Source organism: Belonocnema kinseyi, chromosome 1 (assembly GCF_010883055.1).
Source record: "Belonocnema kinseyi isolate 2016_QV_RU_SX_M_011 chromosome 1, B_treatae_v1, whole genome shotgun sequence".
In the NCBI taxonomy this organism is placed as follows: Eukaryota; Metazoa; Arthropoda; class Insecta; order Hymenoptera; family Cynipidae; genus Belonocnema; species Belonocnema kinseyi.
In genome coordinates this window covers 44,512,068-44,533,480 of record NC_046657.1, presented here as the reverse complement: position 1 = coordinate 44,533,480, position 21,413 = coordinate 44,512,068, and the positions used below count along the sequence as shown (strand labels likewise).

The 21,413-nt window shown below is 28.2% G+C and overlaps 1 protein-coding gene across 1 annotated transcript in view; it reads right to left on the bottom strand.

Moving 5' to 3' along the window:
* Positions 1-1,953: 1,953 nt before the first annotated feature.
* The window catches only part of LOC117167004 (zinc finger protein 845-like), a 28,403-nt gene continuing 8,943 nt past the window's right edge, over positions 1,954-21,413 (bottom strand). The window contains exon 4 of the mRNA XM_033351548.1: positions 1,954-8,557. Coding sequence (XP_033207439.1) covers positions 5,015-8,557 — 3,543 coding nt within the window. The 3' untranslated portion in view covers positions 1,954-5,014. The remainder of the gene's footprint in view (positions 8,558-21,413) is intronic.

Below are 21,413 nucleotides of genomic sequence, written 5' to 3'. Positions count from 1 at the left end.
TTTAATCATAAAAAATTAATTTGTACTTTACGAATGTTTTTTTGTCGATTATACGCAGAAAAATTTTTGTTTGAATTAAACAAATTATTTCTTTAATATGGGTTCAAACGAATGTTTAATTTGAATCAATTTTTTGTTTGTCCTTCTTTGTATGGTTCAAATACATTTTTGGTTTGTTTAAATAAATCTCTTGTTTAAAATAATTAAAGTTCTTGTTTACATTGAATACATATTTTTTCTATTAATTATAGACTTTGTTCAAATGAAGTAAATCTTTTTTTACACTTAACCTCAAAATTCAGCATTCTTTATAAAACTAATGTATGAGCTCGATAATATGTTTATTCTTGATCATAAGTATCGTTGTATATGTAAAAACAGAAACACATATTCATTCCGAAGCTTAATTCTGGTTAATTGTTAACTCTGTGCTTCTCATTTCTGAATAAAACAATAATAAATTAGAATAATGAGAAATGAACCAGAGTTAGACATTTGAATTGAATGTATATATAAGTCCTCCTGCTTTTAATTATACAATGATAATTATGATAGAAAAAAACATAATTGATGTCATAAATCATCTTTATAAAGAAAGGAAGTTAGTATTGAAAAACACTTACGTTCGAAACCTTCAATTATATCCACGGTAAACGCCCTACAATTCAAGTAATTTCTAAACTAGAGATATTTCGTCCATTTTTCAATTAATTTAAGATTTTACAGTAAATCAGAACCTTCAGAATAATACAACACTGAAAAAATACCAATGCCATCAAATAAATCACATGATAAATTAATTCACATTCTAGGTTAGTTACTTAGGAACCATCGGCAGCACTTTATCACGCCTAGCGGCACTTTGTAGTAATGCTTTTTACTGTATTTTTTGTTTGAATCAAACAAATATTTTTATGAATTCGAATAAACATATTTTGAATGCATTGTTCCATAAAAGTCAATGTTTTGTTTAAATCAAACAAATTGTACTAAACAAATTATTTGTTTCAATCAATAAGGCAAATAGTTTCCATTTCTTAAAATTAAATAAAAGTTTTTTTAATTGAAGCAAAAAAATTGTCAGATTCAATTATATGAATTCAATCAAATTTTTTTGTTTGATTCAAACATTTTTCTGAGTGTAAACGCCAATATTACTCAGCCTAAATAATTTGTGTTAATACATTCCGTTATTCAAAATTTTAATTTTTTTCTAGTTTACACTTAAACTTAAAAAAAAATTTAATTAGTCACCTTTAATTTAATAAATAAATCGGTTTAAAGTTATAGCGAGAATCATATTTTCAACACATTTTTGTGGTTTTTACCTACAGTGATTTTAAAAAACCTAAAAGAAAATATTTATTATCGGAAATAGAAAAAATCAGTATAAAATCAATCATTTTGTTATTATTTAATAAAAATTCAGAATTATTCGTAATGTTCAATATTATGCGATAGAAATAAAAATATAAGTTTTCATACGGATTTAAAATTAGGTACATCTTGGACGCCATGCGATTATGCAATTTGCATAAAATACATATCCCTATTTCTCATTTTTACCTTAACGAGTTTATATTTATTATAATGTTTTATTCATAGATACATTATAAGTTACGTTCCTCGTGCAAATAAAAATTATACAACGAAGATGCAATCTGTATAAAATGTTTGAAAAATAATTTCCAAGTTGCATTCGTCAATATAGAGAAAATAGTCGACCGCTTCCTAGTTTTATTGTCTTAACTTTAATTATAAACATAAGTGATGAAGCCTCTTTGCTCAAAGTATCGAGCGTATTCGATACTGAACTTTTTTTTTTAACTATTAATTAAAAACTCTTAACGAAAATCCACGCATTATTTTTTTATACTTCTCGATGTGCAGAACTTAATTATCAAACCAAGTACATTTTACACAGGTTAGAAATTTGTAAAAGGCCGAATAAAAAAGACATTGCAACTTCTTTGTTTTATTGGTCCTACACAAATGTGACTCAAAAAGTCTCAAATGCAGGTCAACGCGTGTCTTACAGTTTGGTATGCTTACTATGTTTAGAATAATCAATCATAGCTATAAGCTCAAACGTGGAGACTCCAAATCTTCAATTTATGACGTACACAAAAATACGAATATTTTAAAATCATATAGATACCGTCTCAACAAACTTTTCATACAACTAATCTTAAATTACAACATTAAAAAAAAAAAAAAACTATCCTATACAATTTGGAGGTAACTATATATTATTCATTCACTCGCTTTCCCTAAGAACAAAAATCCTACTGTTCGATAAATGATATATATTTCAAAGTCTTTGCTCTTGTGATTCTAATGCAACTCTATAAATTATATATTGCCCTTGGAAATAATCGACAATCGATAATCAATGTTAAAACTTATATGAATACTAAACTTATCAAAATGAGACATCGCATCGTTGATGCAAAACTAACTCTTACGTTTATTATAATGGTTAAAACAAAAGTGGTGCATGAATTATTTGCAAGAAAAAAAAGTGGGACTGAAGTTTCTTTTGATTTGCTACTTGCCATTATTTCCAATTAACCCGGACATTCTTCAGTTTTCGGCCATCTCTATTCTCGCGTACCTTTCAACAATTTTTTTTAATAACTCCGAAAATAATAATTTGTCATTATAAAGTTTATTCGGATATTACTTGTGATTTTCGCAAGAATAATTTTTTTCCAAGCTATTAAAAATATTAAAGTTTGATTCACGAGATTGGTATTATCGTTTGACCCTCGACATGCAGCCATATTGCTACCTGACGTTCTAACATGAAATACCCAACAGCAAATCACGAATTGCCATCTGGTGGCAAAAATAAGAACTAGAAAGCTTCAGATGAAAATCGTGATAATCTTCGTTATTACTAGGTTCATGGCCACCGAAATATATGGGCATAAACGCAATGATAATGTAGATATGAACTCGATGCGAAAAAATTAATTTCACGAATTGCCTCCTGAATGAAGATGAATCTTTAAAACAGTTTTCTGTGTACTTAATTTTATCATTTAATGATCGCTTTAAACTTCACAAAACAACCATGAAAGTTTTGCATATAATAATTATTGAGTATTCTAACTTTACGTTACACTCGGTCGGTAACGTCGAAATCTATAATGCTTTACCGCTTGGTGGAATGCAAATCATTGTTTACATAGGATTTTGTTTGAAATTAATTTATTTGGATGAAAGTAAGTCAAAAATCGTGATATAGGTTTGTTTTTAAGATAGAAAAGACATTTCTTTAATTATTGGCAATTTAAAAAGTGTGCGATTAGGCAATCCGTCACGAAAAATTACAATGTGCCGTAATTGAGATTATAACCTGAATTCCCGGCGACTTATGTCATAAGACTTTTCGGTAATAAGTGATTTTATATAGTTTCATGAAATTTTGGATGAACTTTTGAGATTTCAAGACATTTAAATGGTTATTAAAGAATTCGAAGATATGTCAGAGACTTTCAAGGATTTTAAGTGATTTTAGTCATTTTTGAAAGATTTTAATTAATTTTAGTCAAACTTGAAAAATTTTAAAGGGACTTCAAAAAATTCGAAGGATTTTAAAGAAATCTAACAAGATATCTAAGAATTCGAGTGATTTTAAGAAATTATTAGGGATTTGACGGGATTTTAAAGTTTCATTTTAAACGATTAAAAAATAATTTAACAAGATTTGAGGATTGACCAGAGATTTTTGAAATAAACAAATTTCCAAATTGCCAACAATAATTAAAGAAATGGCTTTTCTATCTGGAAAGCAAAGTTACAGCAGAATTTTTCACCTACTTTCGCCTAAATGAACCAATTTTAGTCAAAATCCTATATAAAGAATGATTTGCAGTCCAAGTGTGTGACGTAATGTTAGAATACTCAATTGGGGATCGCGATTCGCCATCTGGTGCAAAAAATAATAACTATAAAGATTAAGCAGAATCTTAAAAAAATTAATTTTTGCATCAATCTTTTTACGATTTTTCAGTGGAGTGTAAAACAAAGGCACCTTTTCATTCTAATGAAAATCTTGATAAAGAGTAATTTTTTTCGTTTCCAATACATATCTTCGTTATTAGTAGGTTTATGACTTACCTTTAAAATTACTACTAGTTTTTCTAGTCTTTATTTCTGCACTAGATGGCGCATGTGTCAATTTTTTTTATTTGCCATTAATTACACTTTTAATCGAATTTCTATTCACCATTATTTCTATTCTTCAGAATAAATTATTATTTTGTTGATTGTAGTAAATAAAAAAATGAAAATATTCAACACAGGAAATTTGAGTAAATAAAAATTCGATTCAACAGAATAGCAAATAAAAATTATGGAAAATGTAAAGTGAGAAAATTATATGAAAGTTAAATGGAGATTATGGCAAATGTGCAGTAAAAAATAATCGACTCCCGAGACTGGGTTTCGTTCAAATAGCCGAAAAAATTCATTTGACTAGCCGCCATCTTGAATATCTTGCGGATAAACTTGCTCATTTGATGAAATTCGAGACAATTTCCTTGAAAAGGGGGAAAATTAATTATTTTTCCGTGATCTAAAGAGTCGCTTTTCGTCATCGAAGAAAATTTTTAGTCATTTCGACAAAAACTGAGAAAGATATTCGGTTTTTGGTTCTCTCCATGTTGGAGCCATGTGACATAACCTAAAACATTTTTTTTTTCGTCCAACTTACATTCACACGAAATGCGATATCCAGTTGAGCGGAAAAAAATTGAGGTTGCCTCACATGTCCTTGATCATATTAAAAAAAAACTTTCAAGGCCGCAGGGGCAAATATTAACCGATTTGACTGAAATTTGGCACAAATCATTTATCCGGCCACGGGAACGAAACCCATTTTTGGGAGCAAGGAAGTATGAAATAAAATCTGGATTATTTAACTGAGAATCGACATATGGACATTAAAAAAAAAAAGAAGAAGAAGAAAGGAAAACTGAACCCCACCTAAACTGGAAACTCCTACGCTTTAGGCAAAAGTCTCGTGGAATTTGAAGTAGTGAATCTTCATAGCCTTAATATTCGGATACTTGACTCTGCATCGTGGACAAACAGTCCCAGTCGCGCCTTTCACGACATACGTACTCAAATCGGTCTCCTTGAAGAGAGAATCCTTGTCGCCCGTCGCTTGGTAAATCATCTTGTGGGCGTTGAACACATGCTTGATGATCGCGCCTCGATGGAAAAAGTGCCTCTCGCAGAGACCGCAACTGTAGATCATGTTCGAGTGCGTGAGTTCGTGATTTTTCAGTGCGTGCGACGTGGAAAAGATCATTTTGCAATTGGCAATCGTGCACGGATGCTGGCTAACATTTTTGTGCTTGATCGTGAAGTGCTGCTTGAGATTGGAGAGCCCGGGGAACTGCTTGCCGCAAACATTGCACGAAACACCACCCTCGCCACTCGCCAACGGGACACACTCACCGCTCGGCGATTTCCTGTCCTTGTTGAAGCCCACTTTGTGCGCCAGCTGCTTGTGCTGATACAGAATACTCATACTCGGGAAGACAGTCTTGCAAATGTGACAGGTAACGGGCTTCTTCTTGAACATCGAATCCTCCGGATTTCTCGGCACTTCCGTCAATCTTCCGGACAAATAAGACTGGCACTCGGGCGACATTGCCTTGTGCCTTTTCAGCGAAGACTCGGCCGTGAAGCATCTGCCGCAAACGTTGCACGAAGGCCTCTTGATCGGGAGCGACTGGAATCTCAGTGGTTGGGCAACCTGCTTGTGCAACTTTTTGTGCTTCGCAAGGATCTTGAGTGAACTATAATACTTGTCACAAACATCGCAACGGTAGGCATTTGTGTTTCCATAGTTGTTGCTCAAAATTGGATTGCGCTCGTGCCACTCCATGTGCGCCTCGAGACTCTGCTGATCGGGCAGGATATTCGTGCAGAGTTCACACTGCAGGTCGTCGACAACAAACGGTTTCTCGACTTTGGTTGCGCGAGCACAATGAACATCCCAAACATGTTTCCGCAATTCCGCGACGTCGAAGAACTTGTCATCGCAGACCTGACACTGAAGCTCGGGCAATTGCCGCTGCTGCTGACGCTGCTGCTGCTGCTGATGATGATGATGCTGCTGGAGTTGCAATTGCTGCTGAAGAGGAACATTCGGGAAAGACTTTCTCGCCTTTGCCGGTTTGGCAACACTCGGATTCGGCGATGCGAGTTGATCTCTCTCATAGTTTTCGAGACTAAAACGCGAATTGGCGCGATTGTGCCAGCCGCGATGGATCTTCAGCGAAGATTCCTCCAGGAATGATTTACCACACACATCGCACTCGTGATTGCTCGGCTCCGGCTTATTAATGTGCACATTGCGCCGATGCAGATCCAAATTCGCCTGGAAAACAAACGTTTTCGGACACTGTGGACACTGCAGGACAGTTTTCTCGGGATTGTGTGCACTCCGCAGATGATCTTCGTAGGCCTCCTTGCTCTTGAATGTTCGAATACACTCCGAACAGTCAATGCGTCGCTCGTCTTCGTGCGCATTCCTTATATGCCTTCGCAGATTCGCGTAATTCGAAAATGTCTTGCCGCACTCAAAACACTCGTTCTTCCGGAGCGGCGGATTCGAATTCTTCGAAGTATCTAAACCCTCCTCCTGTCCATACTCCATACACGAACTGTTCGCAGTTCTCTCATTCGGATCATCAATGCCATGATCCTTCATATGAATTTCCAGGGCTCCGGCGCTACTAAACATGCTGCGGCAAATCACGCACGAGTAGATCTTCACTTTCAGATGCAGATTACGATGCTCGGTGAGTTCGACTCGCGAGGAAAACTGCAAACTGCAGAGTGTACAATTGAACTTTCGCTTCTGGGGACTCTCTTGCACCTCCTCGACAACTACTTCCTGACTCTTGTAATTTCGGCTCGACGACTCCTTCTTCCCCATTCGATGGTACTCGTGATGCGCGAGATAATCACTCGGCGAGCGGAATTTCGCCGCACACTTCGGACACTTCAACTCCTTCTTCCTGTGCTCGGTCGTCACGTGACTGTGAAATTTGCTAAACACCAGGAACGTCATTCCACAGTCGACACACTTGTACGAGGTGCGCGCTTCCGGCTGCAAACTGTTGCAGAGTTCACGATGCTTCACCATATTCGGCTTGTATCGGTAGATCATTCCGCACAAGTCACACTCGTGATTGCAGGCCGGATCGCCGTTCACGTATGGCGAGCGAATTGGAATGTCAGACTGTCGCGACAAATTCGGCGTCGAGGAGACCATCGGTGTGAGTTTTGGTGGAGCCGCAGGCGACATCAGGTCTTCGTACTGCTTGTCCGAGTGCTTCGACAAATGCGTCAGCAGATCCTTCCGATTGGACAAGGGTCGCAGACACATGTTGCAGGTGAAGTACTTCTCCGTTCCCTGATCCGGAACCACCAGGGCAATCTTCATCGCGCACTCAAACGAAGCTTCGCAGTGCTTCTTGTAGGTGGACCGATCGGGAAATTCGGTGAGACACGCGACACACGTGTAAGATCTCAAATCCGGCATGTGCTGTCTGATATGATTGAGAGTGCTCCGCCGATCCTGGAATGATTCATCGCACGAGTAGCAGGAGTAGGTCTTGAGCTGACTGATGATATTCTGCTGGACGGGCGTCAAGGGAGCGTCCTCGCCCAAATTCTCCAATTCCTCCTCCACGTCCTCGATCAATTCCTCGACATCGTCGGCACTCGTCTCAACCACCGGAATCACGTTTTGACTACTCTTGGCTCTCGAAGTTGCCGGATTTGCTGGGGCTGCTGCGACTCTTGGAGTTGGCGCTTTCGGAACTGATGCTGTGACACTCGCACCGCCGTGAAACCTTGCCATGTGTTTTGCGTACGATGTCTTGGAATGGAGATTGATTTGACAATGCAGGCACTTTCTTTTGAAGATCCGCGCTCCGCGGAAGTGGGTGTGCGGACCTCGGCGAACCTTTTTCTTTCCGCGAAGTGACGGCGACAAGAGTGGCACAATTTTCTGGGTCGAGTCGGGCTCCGCCGGCTGATCCTCTTTCCCGTTAACAGGCGTAGCCAAGGGATTTCGGAGCAATATCTCAGTGGGCGTCACAATGTCGACAATTTCCTGGGGCTCGTCGTCTGGCGGCTCGATTTTAATCGACACCGCGTCTGATCGCTTGGCTTCATTGAGAGTCTCTTTGGACAATCTTCTCTTGGAACTGCCTCTCGTTTCACGCTCGACTCTTTCTTCGACTACTGTGTCGACTTCCATGGGAGTTTCAATGTCCACAGGAGTTTCAATTTCCGCGGGAGTGTCAATTTCTATCGGTGCTTCAATTTCCACCGGAGATTCAATTTCTACCGGTGATTCTATTTCCACAACGGGAAGTTTAAGTTCCACATCTGTCTCGGTTTCTATTTCGACAGGTGTTTCAATTTCCACCGGCGTCTCAACTTCAGCTGGTCTTTCAGCTTCGACAAGCTTTTCAATTTCATCGCTGGGACCCTCTGTCGCTGAGGTCTCTTCGGGAATTTTATCCTGTCAAAAATTAGAGGAGTTATACAGTTTTGGGCAGCGGCAAGCTCCCGTAAACACAGGTCCGGGGACTCTTGTGGAGGGGGGAAGTTTCCGGTTTATTCCCAAAATTGCCACTAGTGAGTGTTAGAGATCCTTTAGGTAGAGTTCTGTCACAATTTCACACTGTTTTGATATGGCTACGATTAAACCGGAAGCAGAAGTGATGAAAAGCGCGCGATTTTCAAAACCAAATTTTACAATAAAGTTACAACTTTGAAGAGTAAAATAAGGAAGAAGACAACATGAATTATAAACATATCAAAACTGTATGAAATATATGAAAATAGAAATATCGAGAGAGAAAAAACTATTCCATTTTGTATTTAAAAGTTAGTTTTGTTAGTGGAAAATTCAAGTGTTTTTATTAAAATTCGTCTTTTCCAGAAGAATATTAATCTTGTTAGTTGAAAATTTAACTAACTTGTTAAAAATTTGTTTTTTGGGTTAAAAAATAATTTTTTCAAGAAACGTCCGCAAAAATTTGTAGTTTTATACACAATTGGAACCCGAAACACATCTTTTTTATTATTCTTCTTTTTTGTTAAAATTAGTATTTTTTATAGAAAATTAATCTTCTTTATTGCAATATTTTGTTGAAAACTCGTTCTATATTTTTTTGAATTTTTTTTTCATGCGCTTTGTAGAAAATTAATGTTTATGGTTGAAAGTTAATCTTTTTGTTTGAAAATTCGTATTTTTGTGTTATTTCAAATTTATCTTTTTTAGATAAAAAGTTAACCATTTGCTTGAAAATTACTGTACTTTCTCAAAAGTTTATTTTTTGTAGAAAATTAATGTTCGTTTTTGAAATATCATCTTTTTAGTTGAAAATTAGTCTTTTTTTTTGGTAGCAAATTAATCTTCTTGGTTAAAAATTCATATTTACGATTAGCAATTTAACTTTTTAGTTAAAAATTCAATATTTTGAATGAAAAATCACTTTGTTCGGTGAAAGATTAATGATTTTCGTTAAAAATTCATTACTGTGACTGAAAATTTATTTATTTTCAGTTAAAAATTCGACTTTCTTGCTAGAAAAATAATATTTTTGGTTGAAGATTCATCATTTTTGTCGAATTTTTTTTTTTGAAAATTAATTTTTCTTGAATGAAAATATAAATATTCCAATTTTTGTTTTAAATTAATCCTTTTTTAGTTGAAAATTCAACTATTTGGTTAAAAATCCATATATTTTGTAGAAAATTAATGTTCATGGTTGAAAGTTAATCTTTTTATTTGCAAATTCGTCTTTTTTTTTAATTTATCTCTTTTAGATAAGAAGTTAACCATTTGCTTAAAAATTAATGTACTTTTTCAAAAGTTAATTTTTTGTAGAAATTTTTGAAAATTCATCTTTTTAGTTGAAAATTAGTCTTTATTAAAAAATTACTTTTACCCAAATAAATGAGGTTTCAACCAACAACATTATTTTTTTTACCAAAAAAGAGGATTTTTTAACAAAATACATAAATTTTCAACTAGAAAAGATAAGCCAAAGGTGAAATAGTAAATTTGTTTAGTAAAAAAAAATTAATATTCAACCGATAATGATAAATTTTTAACGAAATAATTCCATTTTAAACTAACAAAAATGTAAATTAAAAAAATTTCTAATAAATCTTTAAGACAAAAGGTGAATTTTTAATCTAATAGATGATTTCATCAACTAAAAAGATAAATTTTCGACCAAAAAGGTAAATTTGAACGAAAATTATCCTTTTTTTCTACAAAAAAAAATTTTTTTAACGAATTTGTTGAACTTCTAACAGAAAAGATAGATTTTTTTAAATAAAAAAAAACGAATCGTTAATCAACTGTATACATTTTCAACCAGAAAGATCAATTTTCGATCCAAAAAGACACATTTTTAATGAAAATTATAAATCTTTAACCCAAAAACTGAATTTTCAATCAAATAATTCAACTTCTACCCAAAAAGGTGAAATTAGAATCAAGGAAATTAATTTTCTAAAAAAAAAGTCGAATCTTCAACAAAATATATAAATTTTCAACCAAAATGTTTAGTTTTCAACTAAAATTATGAATTTTTCCCTCAAAAAATGAATTTTTAACCCAATATTTGAATTTCTAACCAAAAAGGTGAATTTCCAACCAACAAACTTATGTTTCTATCAAAAAATCGAATTTTCAACAAAATAATCAATTTTCATTCACAGAAATAAATTTTTAACAAAAATGAATAAATCTTTCACCGAACAAAATAAATTTTTAACAAAAATCTTGAATTGCTAACCAAAAAGACGAATTTATAGCACAGAAAATTAATTTTCTACAAAAAAAAAACGAATTTTCAACAAAAACGATAGACTTTTAACCATGAAAATTAATTTTTACGAAATATAGGAATTTTTCACCAAATACTTGTATTTCCAACTAGAAAAAAAATTAATTTTTAACTACAAATTTTCAAGTTAAAATTGCAAAGTTTTAGTTATAGAAAATATTTTCAACCAAAAACTGAATTTTCCACGAAATAGTTGAATATTCAAAAATATTATTTTTTCACAAAAAAAAGACGCGTTTTCAACTAAATATTTATATGAGTTTTCAACAAATTAGTTGAATTTTCAAACAAATAAATCAATTTTTAACCGAAGAAATACATTTTTAATAAAAATGAATCTTTCACTCGAAAAAAATTAATTTTACTAAAATTTTGTCTAGCAAAAAAATTAACTTTGGACCAAATACATCAATTTTTACCCAAATAGTTGAATTTTCAACTATAAAAGATCACTGTTGAACCGAATTTTGAATAATTAATTTCACATAAAAAAATATCAAATAAATAAAGAACGAGTTTTCAAAAAAATATTAATTTTTTACAAAGTTTAATTAAATAATTAATTTCAAAATTGCAATTTGCAATTTAAGGTTTAATAAAACTATTAAACTTAAATTGATAACAATTAATAATAATAATAATAATAATAATAATAATAATAATAATAATAATTGATCAAATTAAATTAATAGTAAATTTAAATTTCTATATTAAATTTTCAAAATATAAATTTTTTCAAGTTCCTTAACTTTTAAATTAAAATTTTATTTGTAACAAAGAACATGAATTTTCAAACAAAAAACAAACCAATTTGAAGAAAATACATCAATTTTCAATAGAAAAAAAAAATTTTAACCCAAAAACAAATTTTTAACAAAATTTTCAACTAACAAGATTAATTTTCTGGTAAAAAAGATGAATGTTAATTAAAATACCTGAATTTTCAACTAGCAAAGCTAACTTTTAAACACAAAATGGAATTTTTTTTCTCAATTTTTCTGTTTTCATATATTTCATTAGGTTTCGATATGTTTATATTTCATGTTATCTTCTTCCTCATTTTACTCTTCAAAATTGTAACTTTATTGTAAAATTTGGTTTGAAAATCGCGCGCTTTTCATCACTTCTGGTTCCGGTTTAGTCGTAGCCAATCAAAACTGTGGAAAATTGTGACTTCCCCCACCACCAAATCCCCCGGACCTGTGTATACAGGTTTCAAAATCAAAATTTTATTTCAAAATCTTGAAAAATTTACATGTTGTTTGGCATTTTAAAAATTTTTTAATTATTTTTTTTTTCAGAACTTCTAAACAGCTTTTAAAATTATTCGAATTTTTCCTAAACATTTTTTTAAATCCTGCCAATCTTTCTAAATCTTTTTGAACCAATAGCCGAATTTTGGCGGTAGACTTCTAAAATAATTTCAAATTAATTTTGAATTTGTTTAAAACTAAATATTTCTTCAACAATTTTACTTAGAAATTAAATTATTTTAAATAAAACAATTAAAATTGCAACTTTCAAAATTTAGTTTTCTTGTTTGATTCAGTTTTGAATATTTAATTTATAATTACTGATTTTAAATGAACAATCAGATATTTCTTAATATTAAGTATTTTTTATTTTTCTTAATCGAAAAATTTCAGATCGAATGCTTTAAAAATGGAATATTTTAGAGCGAAATATTATATAAAATTTATTAAAAGCCTTTGATTATAAATATATTATTTAGAAAGTAATTTAAAAATTTTAAATAGTTTATAAAATTTCAATCAGGCGTTTAAATTTGTTAAACTAATAAAACCTTCCAATCAAAAGAGTTTAATTTTTAACATTAAAATCTGGCAATTCTAAAATTCTGAACTGATTCCGAATCGTCTTTTAAAATCAATTAATATACACTTTCTCATTCTTAAAATAAAATTCAATTTTAAAAATCACGAATCAATTTACATTTGCAGTTGATCGAATAAAAATTTTTCTTTTTATCAATAAATCTTCGATTTAAAACGTTTCTAATTTTTAATGTTTTAAGCCTTTAAAACTACATTTTTAAATTCTTTAAATTAAAATATATATGCTTAGAAATTAAAAATCCAAAATGGTAAACTTTTAAAGTAAAAGATTTTCGAATTGAGCATTCTAAACTGAAATATCATGATTGATAAAAATCACAATTTGACAAAATTATACAATTTTAAGGAATTTCAAGCTAAAAACATTACAAATTTGAAAAATTGGCATTTTTTCAATAAACACTTATTAAATTTCCTTAAAATTTGAATGTATAAATAACAATTGAACATTAATTATTTGTGGAGGAAATTTCACAAGAATAAAAAAAATTTCCTAAGCTTCCTAAGAAAATCAAGAATAATTTTTCATTTTGAAGAATTATTTAAAAAGAATACTTAAAAAGGTTTTAAAAGATTTACAAAATTTTCAAAAAAGTTTTTGGAACAAAATTTTGGAACAAAATTAAACATTTTTTAAATGCAACAAATATTGATCAATATTCAATAATTAATCTTTTTCCTAATTCAACAATTTCAAATTGAATGGATTAAAAATTGAATGTTTTTCACTGAAACAATATTTTAAACTGAATAAAAGCCTTTAATTAAGAATATTTTATTATAATGAGACTTTAAAATTTAAACCGTTTAATTTTTAACGTTAAAATCTGAAAATTCTTCAATTTTGAATTGATTTGAAATAGTTTTTTTCTCACTTTTTAATACTTAAACTACAGATCCATTAAAACAATTAATTTATATATTTTTATTTATTTATTGAATAAAAATATTTTTTATCCAAAATTTTCAACTTCAAAGGCTTTTAATTTTTAATTATTCAAGTCTTCAAGACAGCAAATTAAAATTGTTTAAATTAAAAATGCAAGCTTAAAAATAAAAATGAAAAATTTTAAGATTAAAAAAGATTTTTTAAATTACGCGTTGTAAACTGAAAAATAGCACATTTGAACAAGACAACAATTCAACTAATTATGTTTTAAACTCAGAGAAATCAAAGAATTTTAAACTTCAGAGAAATCAAAGAATTTCAGAATATTGAAGAAATTCCGAGAATTCTGAGAATTCAAAATATTCGGAAAATTGAAGGAATTCAAGGATTTCCAAAAATTCAGTGAATTCTGAATACTCGAGGAATTCAGGTAACTTCGAATATTTATTAAAGAATTCCAGTAATTTTGAATAATTATGTAATGAATTCAAATTTTTTTAAATGCAGTGAATTTCGAATATTCAAGGAATTCGAATAATTTTGAATTTTTATGTAAAAAATTGAGGATATTCAAGGAATTAAATGTTTAGAATTCCAAGAATTTCAAAGAATTTCGAATATTTATTAGGGAATTCAGGTAATTTTTAATATTTATCTAAGGAATTCAGGATATTCCCGGAATTCAAATTTTTTTTTAATTTAGGGAATTCAAAAGATTTTTGCAATTAAAGGAAATTAAGGATTTCAGAGAATTTCGAACGTTTATTAAGGAATTCAGAATATTCAAAGAATTACATTTTTTTAGAATTCAAGGATTTCGTAGAAATTCGAATATTTATTAGGAAATTCAAATAATTTTTAGAATTAAAGGAAATCAAAAAATTTTTAGAATTAAATGAATTCAAGAAGTTCAGAGAATTTTCGAATATTAAGAAATTCAAGTAATCTTTAATATTTATGTAAAGAATTGAGAATATTCAAGGAATTTAAACTTGTTTAGAATTCACCGAATTCATTGAATTTCGAATATTCAAGATATTTAGGTAATTTTGAATATTTCTGTAAAAAATTCATTATTTTCAAGAAATTAAAAATTTTCTAGAATTCATTAAAATTCGAATGTTTAAGGAATTTAGGCAATTTTGAATATTTATTCAAGGAATTCATTATTTTCAAGAAATTCCAAAAAAGTTACATTTCCCGGAATTCACGTAATTTTTAATATTTATGTAAGGAATTCAAGATATTTCAGAAATTCAATTTTTTTAGAATTTGAAGAATTCAAAATTTTTGTTGAATTTAAGAAAATGAAGAATTTCAAAGAATTTCGAATATCAACAAATTCCAGTAATTTTTTATATTTATTTAAAGAATTGAGAATATTCAAGGAATTTAAATTTTTTTAGAATTCAACAAATTCATTGAATTTCGAATATTCAAGGGGTTTAGGTAATTTTGCATATTTATGTAAAAAAAATGATTTTTAAGAAATTTAAATTTTTCTAAAATTAATTAAATTCCGAATATTCAAAGAATTCAGGTATTTTTTCATATTGATTTAAGGAATTCATTATTCTCAATAATTTCGAAAAAAAATTTTAAATTCCCGGAATTCAGTGAATTTTGCATATTCATGGACTTTAAGTAACTTTTAATATTTATGTAAGGAATTCAGAATAATCAAGAACATTAAAGAATTTAAGGAAACCAATGGTTTCAAAGAATTCACATAATTTTTAATATTTATGTAAGGAATGAATTAATTTCCAGAAATTCAACCAGTTTTTAGAATTCAACAAATTCAATGAATTTCGAATATTCTAAGAATTTAGGTAATTTTGAATATTTATGCAAGCAATTCATAATTTTTTGGAAATTTAAATTTTTTAGAATTCACTAAATTGCGAATATTCAAGGAGTTCATGTAAATAAAAATATTTATATAAGGAATTCATTACTTAGGAAAAAAATTCGAAGACTTTAGAATTCCAGTAATTTAGCGAATTCGAAATATTAAAGGAGTTCAGTTAATTTTAAATATTTATGTTAGAAATTTATTATTTTCAATCAATTCGAAAAAAATTATAATTCCAGGAATTCAGGTAATTTTGAATGTTTTTGTAAAAAATTTATTATTTTCAAAGAATTCAAAAAAATGTCAGAATTCAAGTTATTCAGTGAATTTCAAATATTTAAGGAATTTAGGTAATTTTTAATATTTATATAAGGAATTCAGGATATTTAAGAAATTCAAATTTTTTTTTAGAATTTAACGAATTACATTTTTTTTTAATTCAAGGAATTGAAGAATTTGAGAGAATTTCGAATATTTATTAAGAAACTCCAGTAATTTTGAATATTTATGTGAAGAATTAAGGACATTCAAAGAATTCAATTTTTTTAGAATTCAACAAATTGAGTGAATTTCAAATATTCAAAGTCTTTAGGCAATTTTGAAGATTTGTGTAAAATAATTATTATTTTCAAGAAATTAAATTTTTTCATAAATAATTAAATTGCGAATATTCAAAGAATTCAGGCCATTTTGAATATTTATGTAAAAAAGTAATTATTTTCAAGAAATTCAAAAAAAAAAATAGAATTCCGGGAATTCAGTGGATTTAGAATATTCAAAGAACTCGAGTAATTTTGAATTTTTATGTAAGGAAGTCAGAATATTCAAGGAATTCAAGAATTTTAGAGAATTTAAGGAAATCAATTATTTCAAAGAATTCAGGTAATTTTTAATATTTATTTAAAGAAATGAGTATATTCAAAGAATGAAATTTTTTTAGAATTCAAAGAATTCAAGGATTTAAAAGAATTTCCAATTTTTTATTTAAGACTTCAGGTAATTTTTAATATTTATGTAAAGAATGCAGGGAATACAAGGATTTCAGTGAGTTCTGAATGTAAGGAATTTAGGATATTCCAGGAAATCAAGAATTTTTTTAGAATTTAAATAAGTCAAGAATTTTGTAAAATTCAAAGAATTCAAGGTATTACATTTTTTCGAATTCAAGGAATTCAGGATATTCCAGAAATTAAATTTTTTTGTAATTCAAGGATTTCAGAGAATTTCGAATATTTAATAAGAAATTTAATTAATTTTTAATATCTATGTAAGAAATTCAGGGAATTCAAAAATTTTCAGATTTTAAAGAATTCGAGAATTTCAGTGAGTTCTTAATACTCGTGGAATTCAGATAATTTCGAATATTTATGTAAAGAATTTATGATATTTCAGGAATTCAATCATTTCAGGGAATTTTCAATATTTATAACGAAATTCAGGTAAGTTTTAATATTTATGTAAGGAATTCAGGATATTCAAGGAATTTAAACAAAATTAGCTTTCAAGCAATTCTAGAATTTCAGAGTTTCAAATATTTATCTAAGGAATTTAGGATATTCAAGAAATTAATTTTTTTTTAGAATTTCAGGTAATTTTTAATAATTATGTAAGAAATATTCATTATTTTCAAGATATTCAAACATTTTTTTATAATTCAAAGAAATTCAGTGAATTTCGAATATTTAAGGAATTCAAGCAATTTTAAATATTTACGTAAGGAAATCATTATTTAAAAAAAAAAATTTGAAAAGACTTTAAAATTCCAGCAATTCCCCGAATTCTAAATATTCAAGGAGTTCAGGTAATTTTAAACATTTGTGTTAGGAACTCATTGTTTTCAAGAGATTCGAAAAAAAAATTAGAATTCCAGGAATTCAGGTAATTTTGTATACTTATCTAAGGAATTCAGGATGTTCAAGGAATTCAAAAGAAATTTGGAATTAAAGTTATTCAGTGAATTTCGAATATTCCAAGGAATTCAGGTAATTTTTAATATTTCAGAATTCGAATGACTTGAAAGCAGTTTCAGATAAATTAAAAATAATTTTCAACAGTTGAAAAAAAATCGAATCAAAACAATTCCATTGATTTCCGTAAAAATGTCATGAATTTCGAGGAATTTAAAGTAAACGAGAATAATTCGGTGAAATTAATTTAAAATAAAAAAAAATCAAACTGAATTAAAAAACAGTCAAGTAATTTCTAGAAAATTCAGAAATAAATTGACTCATGAATCCAAAAATTGCATTAAATCCATTAAATTCAGTGAATTTAGAAGAATTCAAAAGGTTTAAAAATAATTCTGAGCAAATGCCAAATAAGTTACCAAAAATATGTAAAAAATTTCTTGAAATCTTTGAAACCCGACGAAATCTCTTACTTCTTGTGAATAAATTCATTGAAATCCAGTAAATATTAAAATCCGTTAAAATTATTAAACCCCCTTGAAATTATCTAAATTTCTTAAAACACTTTGAAATCTTCTAAAATACGCAAAAAGGTTTTTAAGTTTTTGAAATCCAGTCAGACTATTGAAATATTTTTTTTTTTTAATTCTAGGAATCTTTTTAATATTTACTAAAATATTTAAAATTAAATAGAATTGAATAAACTTAGAAGAATTGAAATGAATTAAACAAACCTAAAAAAATAAGTTTCTTCGTGTGAATACATTTTTTATCCGCTAAAATAATATAAAATCCCTGTGGAATTCTATGACAATTATTTCTGAAATCCTGGAAAAAGTATCGAAACACATTGTGAATTTTAAACTAACTTGAAATCATTGAAATCGCCGAAAATCTTATAAACTAACGTTAAATTAAAATAACGTAAAATGACCTAAAACATTTTAAATCCTTTAAAATCCTTTGAAATTCCTTGAAATTTGTTAAAGCTCTTGAAAATGTCAATTAATAGAAAAAAATCCTGGGAATATTTTTAAATTCCGTAAAATACTTCAAGGAATTCAGAGAATTTTGGATATTTATTGAGGAATTTAAGTAAGGTTTAATATTTGTGTCAGGAATTCAAGAATTTTTTAGAATTCAAGGAACTCAATGATTTCAGAGAATTCAACGAATTCAGATAATTTTTATTATCTATGTAACGAATTAATTATTTTCAAGAAATTCAAAAGAAAAATTAGAATTCATTGAATTCAGTGAATTTCGAACATTCAAGGAATTGAAGCAATTTTAAATATTTATTAAAGAATTCAGGATATTAAAAAAATTAAATTTTGTTACAATTCAAGAATTTCAGAGAATTTTAAATATTTATTATATAATTTAAGTAATTTTTAATATTTAGATGAGGAAAAAAAAAGTTTCAGATTTTAAGGATTTCAAAGAATTCAGTGAATTCTGAATACTCAAGGAATTTAGGTAATTTTGAATATTTATGTCAGAAATTCATTATTTTCAAGAAATTAATTTTTTATCCAATTTTTAAAGAATTAAAAAAAAAAGGAAAATTCAAGGATTTCAGAGAATTTTAAATATTTATCACAGAATTCAAGATATTAAAATAATTAAACATTTTTTTAGCATTCGAGGATTTCAGAGAATTTCGAATATATATTAAAGAATTCAGCGAATTCCAAATATTCACAGAATCTAGGTAATTTTTAATATTTATGTAAGGAATTCAAGATATTCAGGGAAGTCAAACAAATTTAGAATTCAAAGAATTCAGGTAATTTTCAATATTTATGTAAGGAATTCATTATTTTCGAGAAATTCTAAAAAATTAGAATTCCAGGAATTCAACCAATTCCAAATATTCAAAGAATCTAGGTAATTTTTAATATTTATGTAAGGAATTCAAGATATTCAGGGAAGTCAAACAAATTTAGAATTCAAAGAATTCAGGTAATTTTCAATATTTATGTAAGGAATTCATTATTTTCAAGAAATTCAACAACAAAAGCAGAATTCAAGGATTTCAGAGAATTCAAGGACTTCAGATAATTTTTTATATTCACGTAGAAAATTTAGAATCGAATTAAAAACATTTTTTAAATTCAAAGTTTTCAGTAATTACGAATATTTATCAAGGAATTCAGCGAATTTTAAATATTCCAGGTATTCAAGTAATTTTTAATATTTATACAAGGAATTCAGGATATTCAAAGAATTACATTTTTCAGAAATCAAGGATTTCTAAGAATTTTGAATATTTATTCAGGAATTCTGGTACGTTTTAATATTTAGATCAGAAATTCAGGTAATTTGGAAATTTTATTAATGAATTCATTATTTTCAAAAAATTAAGAAAAAATTGAATTCAAGGAATTCGGCCAATTCGAAATATTCAAGGAATTCAGGTAATTTTTAATGTTTATGTAAGGAATTCAGGATCTTCCAGGAATTTAATAATTTTTTAGAATTCAAGTAATTCAATAATTTCAGAGAATTTATAATAATTATTAACGAATTCAAGTAATATTGAAATTTTATGTAAGGAATTCAGGATATTCAAGAAATTCAAATCCAAAACAAAATTTAGAATTCAGAGAATTCAGTGAACTCTGAATACTCTATTCTGAATACTGAATAAATACTGAATATTTAGATAATTTCGAATGACTATTAAGGAATTCCGGATATTCAAATAATTTTAAAAAATTAGAATTCAAGGATTTCAGAGAATTTCGAGTATTTATTAAAAATTAAGTTATTTTTAAATGTTTATCTGAGGAATTCAGGATATTTAAGAAATTGAAATGAATTTAACAATTTTGTCATTACAAATATTTTAAAAGGAATTCAGCAAATTCCAAATAGTCAAGGAATTTAGGTAATTTTTAATATTTTTGTAAGGAATTCCGGATATTCAAAGAATTCGAAAAAATTAACAATTCAAGAAATTCAAGGATTTCAAAGAATTCAGTGAATTTTGACTATTTATGAAAGGAATTCATTATTTTCAAGAAATTCAATAGAAAAATTAAAATTCAAAGAGTTCAAGGATTTCAGAGAATTCAAGAACATCAGGTAATTTTGTATATTTATTGGAGAAATTCAGAAAATAATAAATTTTTTTTTAATTCAAGGAATTCAGCAAATTCTAAACGTTCAAAGAATTCAATAATTCGTAATATTTATCTAAGGAATTCAGGATATTCAAAAAATTGAGAATTTCTTTAGAATTCAAGTAATTTTTAATATTTATATAAGGAATTCAGGAGATGCAAAGGATTATATTTTGTTAGAATTCAAGAATTTCGGAGAATTTCCAATATTTATTGAGGAATTCGTTATTTTCAAGAAATTAAAAAAAAATATAATTCCAGGAATTCGGCGAATTCCAAATACTCAAGGAATTCAGGTAGTTTTGAAAATTTATGTAAGAAATTCAGGATGTTCAAAGAATTAAAAAAAAATGTAAAATTCAAGGATTGTAATAAATTCAGTGAATTTTGAATATTTTTGTAAGGAATTCGTTATTTTCGATAAATTCAAAAGAAATTTTGAATTCAAGGACATCAAGGATTTCCGAGAATTTCGAATATTTATTAAGGAATTCATTATTTTCGAGAAATTAAAAAAATAGAATTCCAAGAAATTCGGCGAATTCCAAATACTCAAGGAATTCAGGTAATTTTAAATATTTATGTTAAAAATTCAGGATATTCGAAGAATTAAAAAAATTTTAGAATTCCAAGAATTCAGGTAAATTGGAATATCTATGTAAAAAATTCAGGATATTCGAAGAATTAAAAAAATTTTAGAATACAAAGAATTCAGGTAATTTTTAATATTTATTAAGGAATTTAGCCAATTCCAAATATTCAAGGATCATAGGTAATTTTGAATATTTATGTGAGGAATTCAGAAAAGAATTTTTTAAAATTTTAGAATTCAAATATTTCAGAGAATTTCGAATATTTATTAAGGAATTCATTATTT